General features: G+C 43.7%; 1 protein-coding gene and 1 long non-coding RNA gene across 6 annotated transcripts in view; one reads left to right on the top strand and one right to left on the bottom strand.

Annotated features, from left to right (window-relative positions):
• Nucleotides 1-18107, top strand: part of rhbdl1 (rhomboid, veinlet-like 1 (Drosophila)) — a 66521-nt gene that overhangs the window by 11187 nt on the left and 37227 nt on the right. Inside the window, exons 1-3 of one of the 5 annotated variants that reach the window (XM_046068501.1) lie at nucleotides 1145-1896; nucleotides 8517-8675; nucleotides 17486-17710. In XM_046068501.1, coding sequence (XP_045924457.1) covers nucleotides 1867-1896; nucleotides 8517-8675; nucleotides 17486-17710 — 414 coding nt within the window. In that variant the 5' untranslated portion in view covers nucleotides 1145-1866. Of the gene's footprint in view, nucleotides 1-1144; nucleotides 1897-8516; nucleotides 8676-17161; nucleotides 17263-17485; nucleotides 17711-18107 lie in introns of those variants that run through there. The other 4 variants (XM_046068500.1, XM_046068504.1, XM_046068502.1 and 1 more) reach the window with 4 other exon arrangements.
• On the bottom strand, nucleotides 639-1662 carry LOC123982728. The gene is made up of 3 exons (XR_006828046.1): nucleotides 1564-1662; nucleotides 954-1134; nucleotides 639-840 (listed from the first exon to the last, which is right to left on the bottom strand). It is a non-coding gene; the product is annotated as an uncharacterized LOC123982728 (long non-coding RNA).

Genomic DNA, 18107 nt, shown 5'->3' with positions numbered 1-18107 from the left:
TCCAGCCACAGTTCTGCTCAGGGGCGTTTAAGACTGTTTCACTTTCTTTCTGTTTTTTTATGAGTTAAGATTTTACGTCCCCTCGCTGCTTCCTCCCCATCCTCGCAATTGTCTTGAGGAGGAGGAGGAGTCACTGCGGATTTTTGCAGGAAGAAAACCCCTTTTTAAAGGCAATTTCACTAAAATCACACAAAAAGCACAAGCCACTGCCGGCCGCCCACACCAGCAGTAACAAGTTCCTTTTCATAATTTGTATACTGAACAAAATTATAAACGTAACACTTTTGTTTTTGCCCACATTCATCATAAGCTGAACTCCGAGATCTAAGACTTTCTCTATGTACACAAAAGGCCTATTTCTCTCAAATATTTTTCACTAAATCTGGCAAAATCTGTGTTAGTGAGCACTTCTCCTTTGCTGAGATAATCCATCCACCTCACAGGTGTGGCATATCAATATGGGTATTGCAAAGGTGTGCCCTGGGCTGGACTAATTTTGTTCAGTGTATGTTCTGACCCTCTCGCTCTGCTACCTGCATGCCAGTCTCTAAAAAGAGCCATTGTTCTGGTAGTACTTATAATGAACTATTCTATTGAGGACTTATTGAGGACTCTGGTCTTCAGTTTAATTCAGTTTTTATGTTATATGTGCATGTGTGTTGGCGGTGGGAGTGTGCGTTGATTGTGCAGCAGTGCATACAATGTGCTTACAATTAGCACAGATATATAAAGGGGGGTAAAGTAGCCTATAGTTTTCTTTGGGGGCCAACAGTGCTGTAGATATCATCAGTAGTTTTATATGATCTTTCATGTCATTCATCTCCTTTGTCTTCTGTAACACTGAAATTAACACAATCATCACATGGTTAGGATTTCACCATATGCTTGTGTATTAGTCGCTTTTGTCTTGTTTACAGTGTGTGGGTTTGTGTGTGTGTGTGTGTGTAACATACCAGACATGTGTGTGGAAAAGGGGGGGGGGTGTTCTGTGCCAGTAGTAAGCGCAAAGCCGCAGTAGAGCCCATCCCCTACTCCCTCCCTGAGACGCCTTTTACTTGTAGTGAGGAGAGGAGCCGCAGCCCATGGCCACTCCTTCCGCTTCTCCAATTGGAAGAGAGAGGCCACCTCCTTCCCCTGCCTCATTGGTATGCAGGAGGCGCAGTGTGTGTATGAGGAGAGGGAAGAGAGAGAGAGAGAGAGGTAGCAGTCAGTGCAATGGGATAGAGGAGAGCGAGGAGTAGGAGGAGAGTGAATGAGAGCTGTTGGATCTGCTGTGCCTGCGTGCCTGCCTGTCGTCTGCTGAAGCTGGGGTTTGCTGCCACGCTGCGCTGGCACAGAGCAGAGTCACGGCCCATTTGCACCACCGTCCTCCCTCTCAGCACCAACACAGCACCGGTTGTTAACTCCAGCGACACCACCAGCAAGGCAAACCAAGGACAGAGCTCACCAGGCTTTCACCATCATCAAAGGGGGCACTCTGCAGCTACAAAGGGGCCTGACGCTACAATTTAGGAACCAGCTGCTACCTCATCCAAATCCCCCTCCACCTTATCCCATCCTTACCAACACCCCCGCCACTCCTCTCTTGCTCCTCCCTATGCCCTTGTCCTCGGCGGCTCCTCTCACCTCCCTGGCCAGTATATGGATAGAAGCTCCCTGTTTCAGCTCATACAAGAGCAGGTAAGCGAGCGAAGCAAGCAGCGGCAGAGGTTTCTATGGTTACAGGCTCCTGGCCACCTCGCCGTCTACCCAGGGATTGAGACGTGGAGGCTGGGGGTGAGAGCTGATGTGAGGATTGATAGCAGGGGCTGTTTTTTTGCACGGGCAAACATGAGAGCGTGAGACAACACGACGGATGCAAGCATCATGGAGCCATGTGGGCCTCGAGAATGTGAGGTCAGATCATGAGCCACAGCGGGAATGGGGGGGGGCATCATGTCATGGTTTATGGGAAGGGAGGAAGGAGGGGGGGGAGTGTGCAAATAGATGGATGGGTTTCTGTATGAATGGATGTATAGATGGATTGATTGGTGCATTTTACATTTGAAAAATGAAGCAAAGATCCCAAGATAGTGTGTTATAGCTGCTGTATTAGTGTTTGCAGCAATCACGGTGTCTGTGCATGGATGTGTGATTTTCCTCGTTTCTTCTGTGTTAACCACATGCCCAGTCTTATCATCTCAGGGTCCCAAGAACCAAAGATTGCAAGATTTATTACGATTTTCATTCCCAAGGGTTGAGCAAGGACGCAGTTCCTGTAAAGTCCAGATCTTAGAAGAAGAAGCTGTTATTTGGCTTTAAATCTTTTCCTTCTTTTTCAGCCCTGCTGTTGAAAAGACAGTGTTAGTGGCCATATTTAGGCAAGCGAAAAATGTTTCTCATGACATCTGGTTTCCTCTGCCCAAACTGCTATTTGCTTTTCTGTCCAGTCAGATCTATGTTTGAGTTAAGCTTTGGCTGTACCATCTCCAAAAGTAACAAGTCAAAATGGATTTAAAGCACATGTATATTTGGCTAGTGCTTCCTGAAGTGCTTCCAGCTCTATTTCATGTCTTGTATTTAACTCTAGCCTTTCTAAATGTGTCTCGTGTTTTTTTGATGATGAACTGGTCTATTGGGGTTTGGGCTGACTGACAGATAGATTGGGCAATCATTCTGTCCAAGAGGGAGAAATCGATTATCTGCTGCAGAGTTTATGGGGTCACGAGCGGCCCATCAGCAACACATTGATCAACAGACTCAAGAGCCTTTGGGAGAAATGTGTGTTTGTGTGTGTCCGTGGTCACGTGCACGTGTTGCATTTTTATGAATGTGTGTGTGTGGGTTTTTTTTTATAACAAGTGGAGGAAGCCCTTGTGGGTTGACTGAGAAGATGCTCTGTGGTCACACTGGTGAGTCATTTACTGTATAAGCCCTTCTGTGATAACAACTACTTAGTGATACCTCAACAGCACACACTTCTTCATAGACACATTTTAATGCGCTATCAAAGAGGCTGATTCAGTTGCTGTATCAATATCCATTCTGGATTTAGCAGGTCCTTGGGCTGGAGATGGAGCCAGTATTTTCTCACTGTACACAGCTGGTTGTTTTATTGATTGTGGGGTTTACTCTGCATGTGCCAGTATGTTCATATAGACTGTTTGCACTGCCACAGTTGAGCAGGCTGCGGTCCTATTAAGCTCAAGTCTAGACCAAATCACTCACATAGACTGACGACAGGCTCTTTCCACTTTTGGGACTCCATGCACCGGACTTTGATTTGGAAAAGGTCTCTTTAATTAAACTAGAATAAAGTGATATCTGCCAACAGCTTTTGGACTGCGAACATGCAAGCTTGTTTTTAACAAAGCCTGCTGCCCGCCTAAACATTGGGCACTTTCTTTCTCATCCTTATCCAGGAGAATGTTTTGCAGAGCATGCCTCATGTTTTTTTTTTTGCAGGTCTGCCTCTAAGCAAATCCACAAGAGCACCTGGAGGTCAAGTGCCTTGCTCAAGGGCATGTTAGATTTAGTTGTACTCAGTCACTGTGACTGCTTTTTCATAGTTTAGGGTTTTAAACCTGAAACCTTGCACCTTTTTATTAACATTTAGATTTAAGGTACCGCTATCCCAACATTTCCTCCAGTCAAACACACATTAGATGTTAAAGGTAGGAAAGTGTAATGCTTTTGGGCTTTCCTGCAGTATTCTTGAATCAGTATGGGATGTTTTACCCCAAAAGCAAACTGAACATGCTTAGTTTATTTGGGCAGTGAATGTCTAAAGGAGAGGGGACTTTGCCTTATAGCTCTGTCACACTGAACCGCATGAAAATGCTGCAGGGGAAGAGAAAGAGAAAGCAACAATGACAACATGAGAGAGTTTATTAGTCTTTGTCTGCAGTTGCAATGCTGAGCTCAGGCTATTTCTGGCCTATGCAGGCTCCCACATATGCTCATGATGGGAGCATGCACGAAGTTTCTCTGATAGTCTTTCTATTTCAGCACCGCTGATAAGGCGACTTGATGGTCGGCAGCACTCAGCCACTAAAACATGCTATGATTAGTTGGTGAATATCTCCCCATGTGTCATTCAGTTGTTATGTGGCGTATTTATATCCATCCCATAAGGGATTGGGGTTCTGAATACTATTCTGACATATTTATGTCAAGTAGAGAGAATAAGGCTCTCAAATGCTGTCCCCCCCTTTCATCATTCTCTGATGCTAATTTGCATTGAGCTGTATTTGAAAATGCCTCTGGCTGTTTGTGCTGTGTTTAAACGCCAGGAAATGTAGATCGCGTCAAGGAAAATTCTTTGTATATCTCTCTTCAGTGGTTTCCACTTGAGGAGAGAGTGGTTTGAATCTTAGAGCCATCACATCACAGTGCCACAGTGGTAGTGTGAGTGCAAAAAGCAGGGCAGAGCGTGCATTGTGATAATTACAGAGTCAGTGGCCCAGTTGTTGGTGAACACCAGTGAGTCCTGAGGGCAGCAGAGACAGTTCAAAGGGGTTTTATCTGATGCCATGCAAATATGCTGTGCCCTGTAAATGCCACTTCCCTCTTCAGATACACAGCCCTGTTGAAGCTTGACAGTCTGGTTCACAGAGACCAGAGAAGTCTGTATTATTGGCTCTGCGCCACTGGGTCAGCATTGTGAGTGCTGGTGCTGTTTTCCCTCCTAATGGAAGTTATAATCACCATCTTCCAAAGAGTCATTATTGTTCATTCAGAAGCTAGAATCAGCCTTTCAACTTCTAGGTGTACTAAGTCGATGCTTTTTGTTGTCTTTCAGTTGGTGTGTCTAATTGTTTATATAGACCAAAATACTTTAATTTCAACATATCTGACAAGGTGGTAATTAATACAGAGCTGTGTACAAAAATGGGTTCCTCAAGTCAGCTGGAGCCTTGTGAGCACTATTCAAAGTAAATCCTAATTTGAAGATTTAAGACTACTTGATTAATCATTAGTCAATATTGTGTCAGAAAGTTGTGAAAAATGCACAGCACAGTTTTTTCAACAGAAATTTCAATAAATCAAAAAAATCAATAGTCCAAAACCCAAAGAAATTCCATTTACTACAGAAGACAAAGAAAACAAAAAATCTTTGCATTTGAGAAGCCTCGTCATTGGCTGTGTCTCAGTCTTCTTCAGGTGGGACGATAGGACTGGCTGTGTCACAGCCCACTGGTTGTACTTGTATCATGGCTGGGTTTTCAGGTTTGTACTCAGGCCGGAGGTGTGAGCCCCTGTGGAACAGACTGATAAGTCGTAGTGGGCTGGGGTCAGTTGGAGTCGCTGCGCTGAAGGTAATAGAGGTCCCGGGGGTTAACGCTGAGATAAGTTCCTTGCAGTCAGCATTCCATTCCTCTTTGCCCTCCTTCTCGTGCTCGTGTATACATTTTCGGCCCGTGTCTTGTCCATCTCCTCCCACTTGCTCGGTTCAGTTGCTCTCCACCTTAACACCTCCACCCTCCATCCATAATCACCCGACCCGCCTCCCTGCACATCTAAACTGTGCCTTTGTCTTATTACCACCTTATTTTTACCTTGCTGGTCTCTTTCCCTCCTGTATTCTGTTTCTTCCATCCACTCTGTACCCTTCCCTCCTTTCATCTCCTCTTCCTCTCCCCCCTTGTGTGTCTTTCCTTTGCCTCTCGACCGCCAATATGTCGGGTGGGGGGGTGCAAGAAAGGGATGACACACAGGCGACTGGTAACCATGGCAACGCATGCAGCTTGTCAAAGTGTCGCCCTCACCAGTGTTGGATCGCTTCAATAACTGCTTTATTCACAGCGCTTTTTCCCCTCCTTCTTCCAACCCTTTCCTCTCTCGGTCTCACGCCCCTTGTTCGTGCATGCCACCAGCCTTGCCAACACTTATTCATCTCAGAGTACCTTAGAGTAATTGATAACCCTAATTGGCTACAAGAACCAATCCTCCGCCTCCTGGAATCCTCGGCAGACAGCGTCTCCTGTGTAACATTCTTCCAGAATAAGGTCACACTACGAAGGGAACAGTATTTGTGCAGTATGACAGCTCAGCGTCAACACTTGGTTTGCGTAAATGTGCGCAGCCATATACAGTGTGCCTCTGTCTGTGCTGCCGCTGTATGTGTAGTGATGTGCTGACATATGGAGGCTGACAGTAATCAGACGTCCCCAGCGTAGCTCTCTGTTCCCCCTGTCAGCCTGGGCTGAGCCAGGAGCACATTAGAATCTGATCTATCTCCAGTCTGTGGCAAGCGAATGCAGAGCACTGGAGTGTGTCACAGCCCTCTTATAGGAAAGAGAAGAAGAGGACTCACTGCCAGACTGCTGGGTTAGGCAGATGCACAGAATAACAGGGACTGGCAAAGCATTTTTATTCTCTGTGCGTCTCAGTTTCATTTCTCTCTCATCTCTGTTGTTCTCGCCTCTCTCCTCCCTCTGCTGTTCCTTTAACTTCATCATTTTTCATTTCTTTCATTTCATCAAACGACTGACCCCCCACCCATTTTCCACCTCTTGCCTCTCTGCTGTCTTTTTTTGGTGCTTTCTCTCCCTCCTGTATTCCCCACATGTCATCCTGGTACGTTACTCATCACAATCGCTGTCCATATCTGCACCATTTTGCTCAGCAAGCCTCATAGGGGGAACAGGGCCGTGTTTTAACAAACGTCCATGCAACACACAGTTAAGGGGATTATCTAAAAATAGACCTGGGCCTCGTTTTCTTTCCCATCTTGGTTTATCTCACAAATTTAGTTTTATGGGAGTCCAAGACTGCCTTGACACTGCTGGCTGTCATGCTCAGGAGTTTTGAGGTTAAACTGAGATGCTTGTGGGACAATGACCAAGAGGGGATTGTCAAGTACTGTATGGATTTTAAACAATGTGCAGTCCCAGTGCAGAATCTTAGTTAATATTGGTTAAAAGCTGTTCTTTTTCCTGCTGTTGAGTAATGTTAGTGTGCATGTGAGTATTGTAAAAGTATCATAACATAATCCCTTCACTGTATCAACCAGCAGTTGGAAAACACTCATTCTGAGTCAAGCATCATCAAAACTAACCCATTAGTTCCTGCCTCCACTGTGCTCTCCCAGGTGAATAAATACATAAGTTTGCTTAAATTCAACTAAATGGCTGTAAAACACCCTGGAAACAGTGTAGGGAGCAGCAAAGCACATAAACTAATCATGTTCAGAGAGAGACGCACAAACTCTCACTCCAATGGATTCCCTGATTGATCTTCTTTGCTTCTTAGTTGAGCAGTAGAGCTTTAAGCTTTGAACCTCCTGCAGTAGAGACTGACACAGTGTAGCGCAGTATAATGCCGCTCCCCTCATGCAGCCGATAAAATGCCTTCGTCTAACCATGTCAGAGCAGACTAGGTCCAGACTAAGGCGGCCTAGACGGGATCCTTCTCATGGACTTGATGTGACATGGGCAACAATGATGCAGCATGACTGACTCCACACTGACGCAACATCTGAAAGCTCACTCCCTCCCTGGAGCAACAAGAGGCTGTTGGTTTACTATCTGAAACCTAATGAGCCTGTGTTAGCATTCAGGAAACAGTAAAATGAAAAGCGGCAAGGGCTCTTCCCATGTGGTCTTTTTGTACTGCTCCAGTTTGTCCTCAGGCACATTTTCACGAACACAATCCGATGTACTAAGGAAAGCTGGCATGAGAAATCAACGCTCCATTGCAGAGCAATTGAATGCATTTAAGAGAAAGAGAATGTAAGGGAAGAAAATCAAGTGATATATAAGTGAAGCTGCTACCCCAAAAAACCCACATTACTTAAACCAAGCATAGATACACACCCTATACTTTACAAGCCATTTTTAACCGGGTGCTATTTTAGACAACCACTCTCAGCCATTTTTATGACGCTCTCTTGCTTAAATCAATTACGAGGAGCAGCGCTGGCATACAGACATCAGCAGTAATAACCCATGGGGCTGTGGGTCTCAGTGAGTGAGTGGCGATTAGAAAAACCACACTGACTACAAGCTGCTAATGTGACCAAGAACGGACTCACACAGTCAAATGAAGCATCCACTCAGAAACAAAGACTGAAAATTAATTTTATGCTGAGGGAATTGTTTTGGGTTTTTTTCAGGGAAACTGCAGGTCACTGCCTATTAGAATGACATGCCCGCCTGTCTTCTCTCGCTGCTCACAACAACAACAACCATCCTGCTGTTTGCTTTGACAGACCTACTCCTTTAATGAGGTTGAATGGGGCCTTTTCTTAAGGCGGGTCTAATTCTTTCACAGGCATCATAGAGGCAACACTGCTTAATTAATACCGGTGTCACTGTCTGAGCCCAGTGGCTCTCATTTGTCTTTTTGAGTATCTATTGAATCTCTCTGTGTATGTCTCGGTTGCATTCTCCCTCAGGGCAATCTGACAGATTTCTGCAGTGCTGCATATTATTAAGAAATCAGGATGCATAATAGACACAGCATTGTCAATACAACTGTTTTCAGCAATGCCACTTTTATCCCAGTCGTCTGAGAATGGGCTGTTGTTTTTCCAGCTGGACCCAGAAAACACCGGTTTCATCGCAGTGGAGAACTTCACCAGCTTGGTGGAGCACCATGAGCTGCAGCTGGACCCGTCCAAGCTGGACATGCTGTTAGCGCTGGTCCAGAGCAATGAAGAGGGGCAGGTGTGCTACCAGGAGCTCATCGAGCTGGTGAGTGGAAGCCAGATGCACACACCCAGATACAGATCGTAATGCAGAGCGAGTGGCAAGAGGCATTTCATGTCCCGCAGCACAAACGTTTCCACACATACACCCACTTTTGTTGGATTTCAGAAAGGTTACAGAATTGATTCAGACAGAGCCAGCGAGCTCCGCCGTGGCGAAAATTGACTCGACCATTCAGGTCGTTGTCCTGCAAAAGGAGGATCAATCTTTCCAGTTAATGTGTCGGTAAATCCAGACACTTAACCTCACAAGCGCACTGCAAAGTACTAGAAAACACCCACACCAAGCCTACACAGCCGCAGTATTAAAGCAGCACATTTTACAACTAATACACTCAAACACAGTTATATCCTGAAGAAATTAGTTTATTAAATAGTGTAACAGCAGCAAGACTGATGAATACAAGAATATGCTTTATATGCTGATATGTGAGCAGTTTGTGTGCTATTATACTCTCTTAACTCCTACATATGTGGAAGCCTCTAAGATTTTCTAAGGCTCTTCATTCGCTGCCTTTTCTTTTTCTATATCCCGTGCCTCTTCACCTATCAGTATTTACCATTGTGCTCTTATTAGACATTCATGATGATGATTCTCTCTGAGCATGTAGATGAGCACCTGCCTTCGGCTCCTCGCACCGTACAGGTGTAGGCACCCGATATTAATTCAGGGCAGTGCAAATACTGTTCCTGGCATATTTTCACTTCCTTAAGCTCATCTCCCCCATACTTTCTTTCTCTCTGTCTCTATTTATCTGTCTTTTTTATTTTACTTGTGTTGTGCTGCCCATGGTTTGTAATGAAGGCCACAAAAATCCCCTCAATTTGGAGCAGGTCCCAGTTCTGGAGTCTGTGAGAAATCAGTGTAGAGGTGCTGCTCCCACAGTGCAACCTCTCCTTTACATCAGTCCTTTTTCTTGGAAGTGTACATCTATCTTCCTCTGCCATTCTTGAAGTGTTGTTATTTTTTTTGATCAGTGCATCTTCAACCCTCCCTTCCTCAAACCATGTAATATTTTGTAACCTGCCTCCTTGAACCCTCAGATCTCATTTCCTTCGCTTTCATTCTACACTCCTTGTGAGCATATGTTAGGTTGGGAAAAAAAAACTGCCTCGCCTCCGACGGCATCAGGGAGACACTTTTAAAATTGCCCATCAGCCAAATGCAAATTGCCTTCGATTAGCCCAGCATTGGTAGTAGCAGGCAGTAATCTGAGGTAATTTGAGAATGCCCAGCCCCACACAGATATCGACCCGCAGGTCTGATTTTTAAAGATTTGTCTAATACGCACACGCAAACACTCACACAGACCATATCCACTACGTTCTGTGCATGCATAGAATTTGTATATACATAAACATTTTATTATTAATTAATGCAGCCACCCACTTCCTCTCTGTCTGTCTCACCACTCCACTCTCGCTGATATACACGCACTCTCAAACTCAGACAGGCTCTCATTCATACACATGAGAGCTGACAGTATTTGCTGACTAATTTAGAGGATATTTGAATTTTGATTTTGCCTCTCGGAGAGTGCCGCATGTAGCGTGGCATTTTCAACAAGGTCATCAACGAATACCTTCCGGCCTTCTTTCTCTCCTCCTCTCCTTTCTCTCTGCTGCTCTCTGACTTTATTGTTTTCACCTAAGTCTTTTCTGGTTTCCTCTTTTTCTTGATTTCCTGTCTTCACTCTCTCAAGGCCATGTTCCCTGCTTTTTGTCCTTTCACGTCTCTGTACCTGAGGCAGATTTATAAGTAGCACTCCACAGTGTGTGACAGATGATAGTCGTGTTTTGATTTGGACAGTTCATTGCTGTCATTATATCATAGCCAGTGCCTGAAGTCTGGTATCTCTATTGATTTGTGGTCCAGCCTCGATGGAAGATGGAACTCCCCTGCACCGTATTAAAATGGACATGGCAACGTGCAGAATTTGTGTGTGTGTGCACTCAGTCCATGTCTTTTTGAGGATTTCAGCCCACAAGCTGTTGCGATTTCTGTCAGTTGCGTCTCTAACGGGAGTGTTCAACATTTTCCTGATTTGTTCTACATTCACTCAGTGCAGCCGTGAATCCTTGCTGCTTCTCTCGACCTCAGTGGGTGTAAATGTTTGAATCGCACCATTGGGCAACAGCTTCTCTGGTGTGTATTTGTGTGTGTGTGTGTGTGTATGTGTGTGAAAATACAAGACATCGTTCATGTTCAACCCATCTTTCATGCAGGGCATCTTTTGCCAGAAAACTCCATCAGTTCAGCCAGAGGGGTGAATAAGTAACACTCTGCTAAAACCTCTCTTGGGAAACCATACACACACACATCCACGCACACACACACTCACTCTAAAATATGCACTCACATAGAGTTTAGGTGCATAGAAAACTACCAAGCCACAAAATCCCACACAGCAAGACAAAAAGCACACAGTTTACACGCGGTGACACGTTTACGCACAATTACACACAGACATTTTTGTCGATGCAGGAGGCTGAGAGACGCCCAAGGTGTCAATGTTCACACTTTGTAGGGCTTTGAGGGGACGATTCTGTGATAGACGAGCATCTGGTAATGAATTGAGGGTAAAACCAGGCCAGCCTGAAGTCGGATATATTCCTGTGTGCAATTGCACATATTGATTTCTGTAAAGAGAGTCCTCTGATGCTATCACGTACCAGCTGTGTAATTGAAGAAGTGTGTCATTGTTTTCCTTCGGGTGGTAATTTGGCTAATGTTCGACGGAGATCCAAAATGGCTGGTATGGTTAATTACACGGGTAGCGGGTGTATTTTAAAGATTATAGCAGGGTATTGTCTTTGTTAAGGTTGGAGGATTTTAGGACTGTTGCTGCTATGGGCCTCATTTTTTTACCCTTCTGCCCAAATGTTGCACTTAGATTTTCTGTTCCCTCGGGGGGGGGGGGTAGATTTAGAGAAACGCTTATGGAGTACATATTCAAATGTTCTGCTTTAAACTGGGTGAGTCTTTTGTCACATTTGAAGCAGTTTTGTATGCAAGAGAGCAGATATGAACTTCAGTTATAGTCCCAGTCAAGAGACACAATATTTTAAAGTTTTCATGTCATTTGAAGTCACAGTATGTGCCCATAGTGCATCTGTCTCCAGGGACATCCTACAACAAACTCCAAGTCAGGCTTTCTGTTTTTGATGAGTTGCTGGCTAAAAGTGATGCACTTTGCTTAAGTGTCCTAGAGTCAAGGTTTGTTTGTTTTTCCCCACCCGAGTTTTAGCACTGCAATGATTAAAGCATGAAGGAAGGCTGTGGCCGCAAACTGCTGAGGGGAAGAAAAGGTGGACTCATTTTAAAAGGATTTGGGCAAGAAAGAAACTGTGTATCTGGGTCAGGGTAGAATCAGCAAGGCTAAGATCCGCAGTGGTTTAGATTCTGCTGTGAGTTTGCGCAAGTGTATGTGCCAGAGCAAGGGAGAGGGGGATTTTGGTCTTCTGAAGGATAGTTCAGATGGTAAATGGATACACTGAAACTGTAAGTCTGGTGGGGTTGAATCAGCACGCTCAGTAATTGGCATCGCCTTCTAACATTCTCGTAACGATAAATTATTTATCTGATAAAGATTTATTGTTTGTGTGTATGTCAACAATTGTGAGTGAAAGATGGTCACCACCGTAAACCCTGAGCAAAATCAGAATGATTTATGGGGGTTTTTTTGTATCTGCAGTGCCTGAATGGGCATTTTTAATTGTTATTACTAATTAGTATTGAGCTGTGAGGTATTGACCATGTGGTGTGGCTAATTAATCCATCAAGGACAATTGACTAGAGCTGAGAGCAGCATGTACAGTAGACAACACGCAGCTACCAAGAGGAGGATGGACCCTTGCTGTTTGACACACACACACACTGCTGTCAGTTTGGCCCATTCAGCCGTCCCCAAAGGGGAATACTATCTTTATCTTTGTGCTCTTAGCCTCAACATCAATTATTCCCTGGCAGACGTTGCCTCGTCAGGGAACTTTCACCGTTGCCGAAGCACAAGCCAATGGTTTTCCCCCTTTGACGTTTTATGTGATGTCATGTAATTTTCTGTGCACCTTGCTCCGCCGCTCCTCTCAGTGCGTTATCTCTCAGGTTTTGGGTGCTCGCGTGTGCCTTCTTGTGTGTTCGCCATCTCTCTGCTGTCGTCACTTCAAAAGGCTTCTAATGCTCACTTTAGAGGCGGCAGTCCTCCACGTCACAGAAGGCGAAGCGGAGTGACAGCTATGCTTAGTCGCGTCTCCTGGGAACAAATTTTCACAGAGGCAGCATGAATGGGAGAGAATACAGTGCAAGGTGGAGAGAGGCAGCAGTTGTTGTCACAGAGCCAAGCACTGATGAAATATACTCAGAAACAGACACTTTATTTAGAGGACAAAGCCAACAGAGGAAGAAAATATAATTATATTTACATCCCTTAGACTATCTCTATTCTGCCTGTCTTCTTCATATAAACACACTTCATTCAACAATATTAAGATATTCAGAATAAGACAGGCGACATCTCACCTCCACTTTCCATTGGTTGCCTCCAGACTCTACAAATCAAGCTCACCCACGCAGGCATCTCAATCTCCCCCTCCATGCCTCCTAATGTCCCTCTACTCCTCTTCTTCTGCTTTCACTCCCTGCCTCAAGTATAGCATAATTGCATTTTCCAGGCCTGATTTCCATACTAAATATGCATCCCTCCATCTGCAGGAGAGCCAGCAGCCCAGCTCGACATCGTTCTGGTTATCACTGAGCAACAGGCCCCCCACACCCTCACTGTACAACTATAATTGTACAGGTGTCATAATTACCCACAGTTAGGGTAGTTACCACGTCCTGCTCTGCTAACTTCCAAAAGGTATTAGCACCCCCCCCCCCCCCCCCCCCCCCCCCCCCCCCCGTTTTTCTGAGTAATTTCTTAAAAAAAGAAGGAAAAAAAGGCAGCTGCTCCATTTGTGGCACAATCTGTTCATTACTTCTTCATTATTTGGTCATTTATTTATAGCCTTTGTCCTCCAGTATATTTAGCTCATTAGCTTTTATAGCTATTGACCCACCATTTCTTTCACCATGCCCCCTGCTGTGTCTACATCTACATGCAGCAGCACCTGGCTAATGAAATACGAATGGTGTACTTAAATGGTGGGCTGTGCTTCCTGTGGGCCCCGTTTGGAGGTTTCAGTACACCTCATATGAAGCTGCCATATTGTTTTAGGTTACTATTATGAGAAACCTATACATAAGGTCAGCTGTTGTAGATTTATTCTGATCAACTGCTGCCCACACGCCTGTTCCTTCTTTCGCTGCTTTTCCTGGAAACTAAATTTCATGAAGTGTCACATCACATCATAACACATACTTTGATTTTGAGATAATTGCTTAGTCAGCCAGTTGTCCTCAAAGGAGCTGTATTGTTTTAGCTACACCGGGGACTTCAGGCATCTGGAATTGCCGTCTAGTCTCAGCCATTAGGTAAATCTTACCTGTGAAGAATGCACGCTTGTCGACTGTAAGGAAATGCAGATATTGAATCTAAACAATCCCTGCTGTGGGTAGCTAGTCAGACAACATTTTCAGAGGCAAAAAAGAGCTCTCTGTGTTGTTTCCTGATGTTTCTCTGCCTCTGCTGTCAAAAGTGTGGCATTAGGATAGTTTTCACCCTAAGCCTCTATTAAAGAACTTATCAAGAGTTGGTCCGGCTGGCCTGCAGGCTGCTGTAGAGCTCCTGCTCAGTAAGCAAACCTGGAGTCTGTGATAACATGAACACACACACACACACACACACACATGCTGGAATAGTTCCTCTTAACAAAGATTTGCTTTTCAAGGGCAAAACCACTTCAACCGCCTATTTGTTATGATGTCTGAGCTGCAATCAGACCTGGTGGCAGTCACACTTACTTCCTGTCCAAATCAAAAACCACTTATATATTACATTATTTAAGTTTCTTATCAGTCATGAATATTCAGTTGCAGTTCTGTCATCTCTCCTGTGGCAAGAGAGTGATCACCAGTTGTTTAAACATGTATCATGGCTTTAATATTAAATATTTTTAGATTGATTAAACATTACTGTTTTTAGTAATTCTGAAAATGCTTTTAGTAGCATTTGTTTTATCTCTGTGTCACAAAGAATGTTGCTGTTACTAATTAATAGGGGTGTGCATCTTCACTGGTCTCATGATTCGATTCGATTACAATTATCAGGTCTTCAATTCGATTCAATTCAATATCTCGATGCAATATGATGCATCACATCAAGGGTGGGAATTTCTAGGCACCTCATTATGATTATAAGGGCTACGATGCGATTGTGAAAACAAACAGGATAAAGATGTATTTATCTCACTGTGTGACTACTTGGTACTTTTAAAGCAACATATTTAACAACAATCCAAACAAGCAGGTAGTAATGACATGCAGATATTTATGTTACTTCATATAAATGTAGCTAACATTGCAAAGCATTATTACAGCATTATTATTGACCTCTGCTGCTGCTATTTTTATTTCTGATGCTGCTGTTAGTATTAGTATAGAGTCAGATGGGGGTTGAACTACGCACTTTACAATGCTCCAGCCACACCGTGTTCACTGCACCATGTCTGTTTCTCTTTTTATCTTGTCTATTGTAGTTCCATGTTTGTGTCTTGTCTAAGTTGATTATTGTAATCTTGTACTGAGCACCATGGGCCTTGAGAAATGGCATTTTGTTCATTTTTGAACTCGATATGTGGATGAATGACAACAACCGAACTTGAACAAGCAGCCAAAAAACGTCCTGCTCAGCTTCCAGACCGCAGTCTGAAGAGCTAACCGCCTTCACTTTCCCAATAGTTGGGAAACAACAGACAGACTTTAATTAACGGACACACTGTGACCTGCACTGTTTGCATGTAGCGCTTATTTTTTCTTTCGCTTTCACCTACTGCCTCCTGTCATGTAGCTGTCCTTTGAAGAATGAGCAGAGGAGGCTAGCTAAGAGCTACCGTGCTGCACAGCGTGCGGGTGAAAATCATTAACGATAGTTACATTGATTTCACTGATCATGTGAAAGTTTAGTAGCGGCAGTCATTCATTCATTCAGCTGTCTGTCTGTGCTGAACAGGGAGAACACATATCCGTTGTGTACAACACACAGACGGTCCTTAGCTGCACTTTTAAGTTCCACCTTTTTCGTTCCGTCAACATTATGTTATCAGTTAACCTCTAGATATTTGATTATTGACATTTGTGAATCGATTCATAATCATCTATAAAAGTCCGCATCGCGATATATCTAAAAATCTATTTTCGACACCCCTACTAATTAATCATTTTGTGTCTTTTTGGCTTAATTTTTCCTGCAAATAATGGATACTTGAGTGAATACTTGATCTCACACATGAGAAAGTTAAAAATAAAGTTCAAAGTCATACAAAAATGTACCCATTTAATGTAGCAATGTGCAAGAAGTGCAAAAAAAGAACCATGTTGAATGAATAGCTAAAGAGAAACTTCACTGTTTATTTGAAGCCTCGGAACAATGTCGGAAAAACAGGAAAGAAGACAATGTCTCCACCCTTTCCCCCTGGCTATTTGATCATAAAAGTAAAACCTCAGATAAACTGTAATGCTATCCCTTGTGAAATCAGTACTTTATGAATGTTGGCTCCCCATCTAGGATGATTAGTCACACTGATGAGCTTCCCGCAGATTATATGAAAAGAAGCTATCCTCCTTTACTGATGTTTGATCCACTTAGTGTGAGGAAAGTTATGGATTTAATTGCTAAAATGATAAATTCAGCAGCGGCGAAGATGAGATCTGCTCATCCTGGTAAGGTGTCCTCGTCCTCCAGCTGCTGACAGTAATGCTCATAAAACAACTCGAGACAAGTTTATTGCAAAAAAGACATTAAGTCACCAAGTAGCAAAAAACAAACATAGTAAATTAATTGAAGTTGTCTGCTGATTCCATAAAGTCACAATAAACTCTCCCTGTCAGCTTTATCTGTAGTTTGACATTTTTGGAAATATGCTTTTTTGCTCTCTTGCTGAGAGATAGATGAGAAGATAAATACAACTTTCATGTCTGTCTGGTAAATATAAGGCTACAGTTAGCAGTTGGTTTAGCTAACTTAGCTTGTCATAAATACTAGGAACAGCTAACCTGGCTCTATCCAAAGGCTACAAAATCTGCCTACCAATACAAGTTTACTAATTAACACATTATATGTCTGTATTATATGTTTTATCTGTCCAATAATTGAAGTGTAAAAAGGGCGTGTTATGGTTTTAAGAGGATTAGCCTATACACCAATTTTGTGACTATTTCTTGACAAGTAACTGGCAACCTAACTGTGAAGTCAACACTTCAGGAAGTTTTAATGTGTTAGTTAGTGAGCATTAGAGGTGCTGATAGGCAGATTTCTTGCCTTCAGACAGAGCCAGGTTAGCTGCTTCCCCAGCGGTTTTCAGTCTTTATGCTAAGCTAATCTAACTGGTTGCTGGTGGTAGCTTCATATTTAGAGTACAGACATGAGAGTGATATAGATCTTGTCATCTACTTCTTGGCATTAAAGCAATTAAGGGTATTTCCTAAAATGTTGAACAATATTCCTTTAAATAAAGTGAGAATGTTTTCTGGTATAATCATGGAAACTCCACAAATAAAAAGTAGACATATATCCGTCAAATTTGGAATAAGATGCTCATCATTCCTCTGAGTTTCTGTAAAATCCATACAGTTGCCCACAAGATATTGCACTCAACGCTTTAGAATAATACATTCATGTTTTTCCACCTTGTCCTCAGATGAACAGTAAGCGCTCCAGCAGTTTCCGACGAGCCATTGCCAATGGCCGCCGCACACTGCAGCGGGAGATCCTGCTGGATGAGACGGGGCTGGGTCTGTACAAGCGTTTTGTTCGCTATGTGGCGTACGAGATCCTGCCCTGCGAGACGGACCGACGCTGGTACTTCCACCAGAACCGCCTGTGTCCCCCACCTGTCTTCATCGCCATTGTCACCATAGTACAGGTGAGATTTAGGAGGTGATGCCATCGACTTGTCAGACACTGAACTGAATATAAATTCTACTGATGCAGCCCCCTGTTTCAAATATTCCTGTCACGTTTGGCCTGCAGTATTTTACTTGAGTATGTACTACTAACCCACGACACTGACTTTCGACTGTTCTGTTGGCTCAGTCGTTCGCTTCAGACCCACAGAAAAGATTTTCTGCCTTTGATCACACGCTTTTACTGTGAGCTCGATATGAGCTGGTAACCCATTTGGGAGTCGGGGCTTAGTGGGTGCAGTTAATGCCATTCCTCCAAGCTGAAACCCTCAGTCACCCTGCATGCAGGGTTTTTTTCTTTCCCAGACACTGATTTTGGAACTTGGAAACCAGGTCAGTGAACACCGTAGTCCCCAC

The sequence above is a fragment of the Micropterus dolomieu genome, linkage group LG14 (genome assembly GCF_021292245.1).
Source record: "Micropterus dolomieu isolate WLL.071019.BEF.003 ecotype Adirondacks linkage group LG14, ASM2129224v1, whole genome shotgun sequence".
NCBI lineage: Eukaryota > Metazoa > Chordata > Actinopteri > Centrarchiformes > Centrarchidae > Micropterus > Micropterus dolomieu.
Note: the sequence above shows the minus strand (reverse complement) of the source record. Positions and strands in the feature narration are given on the sequence as shown.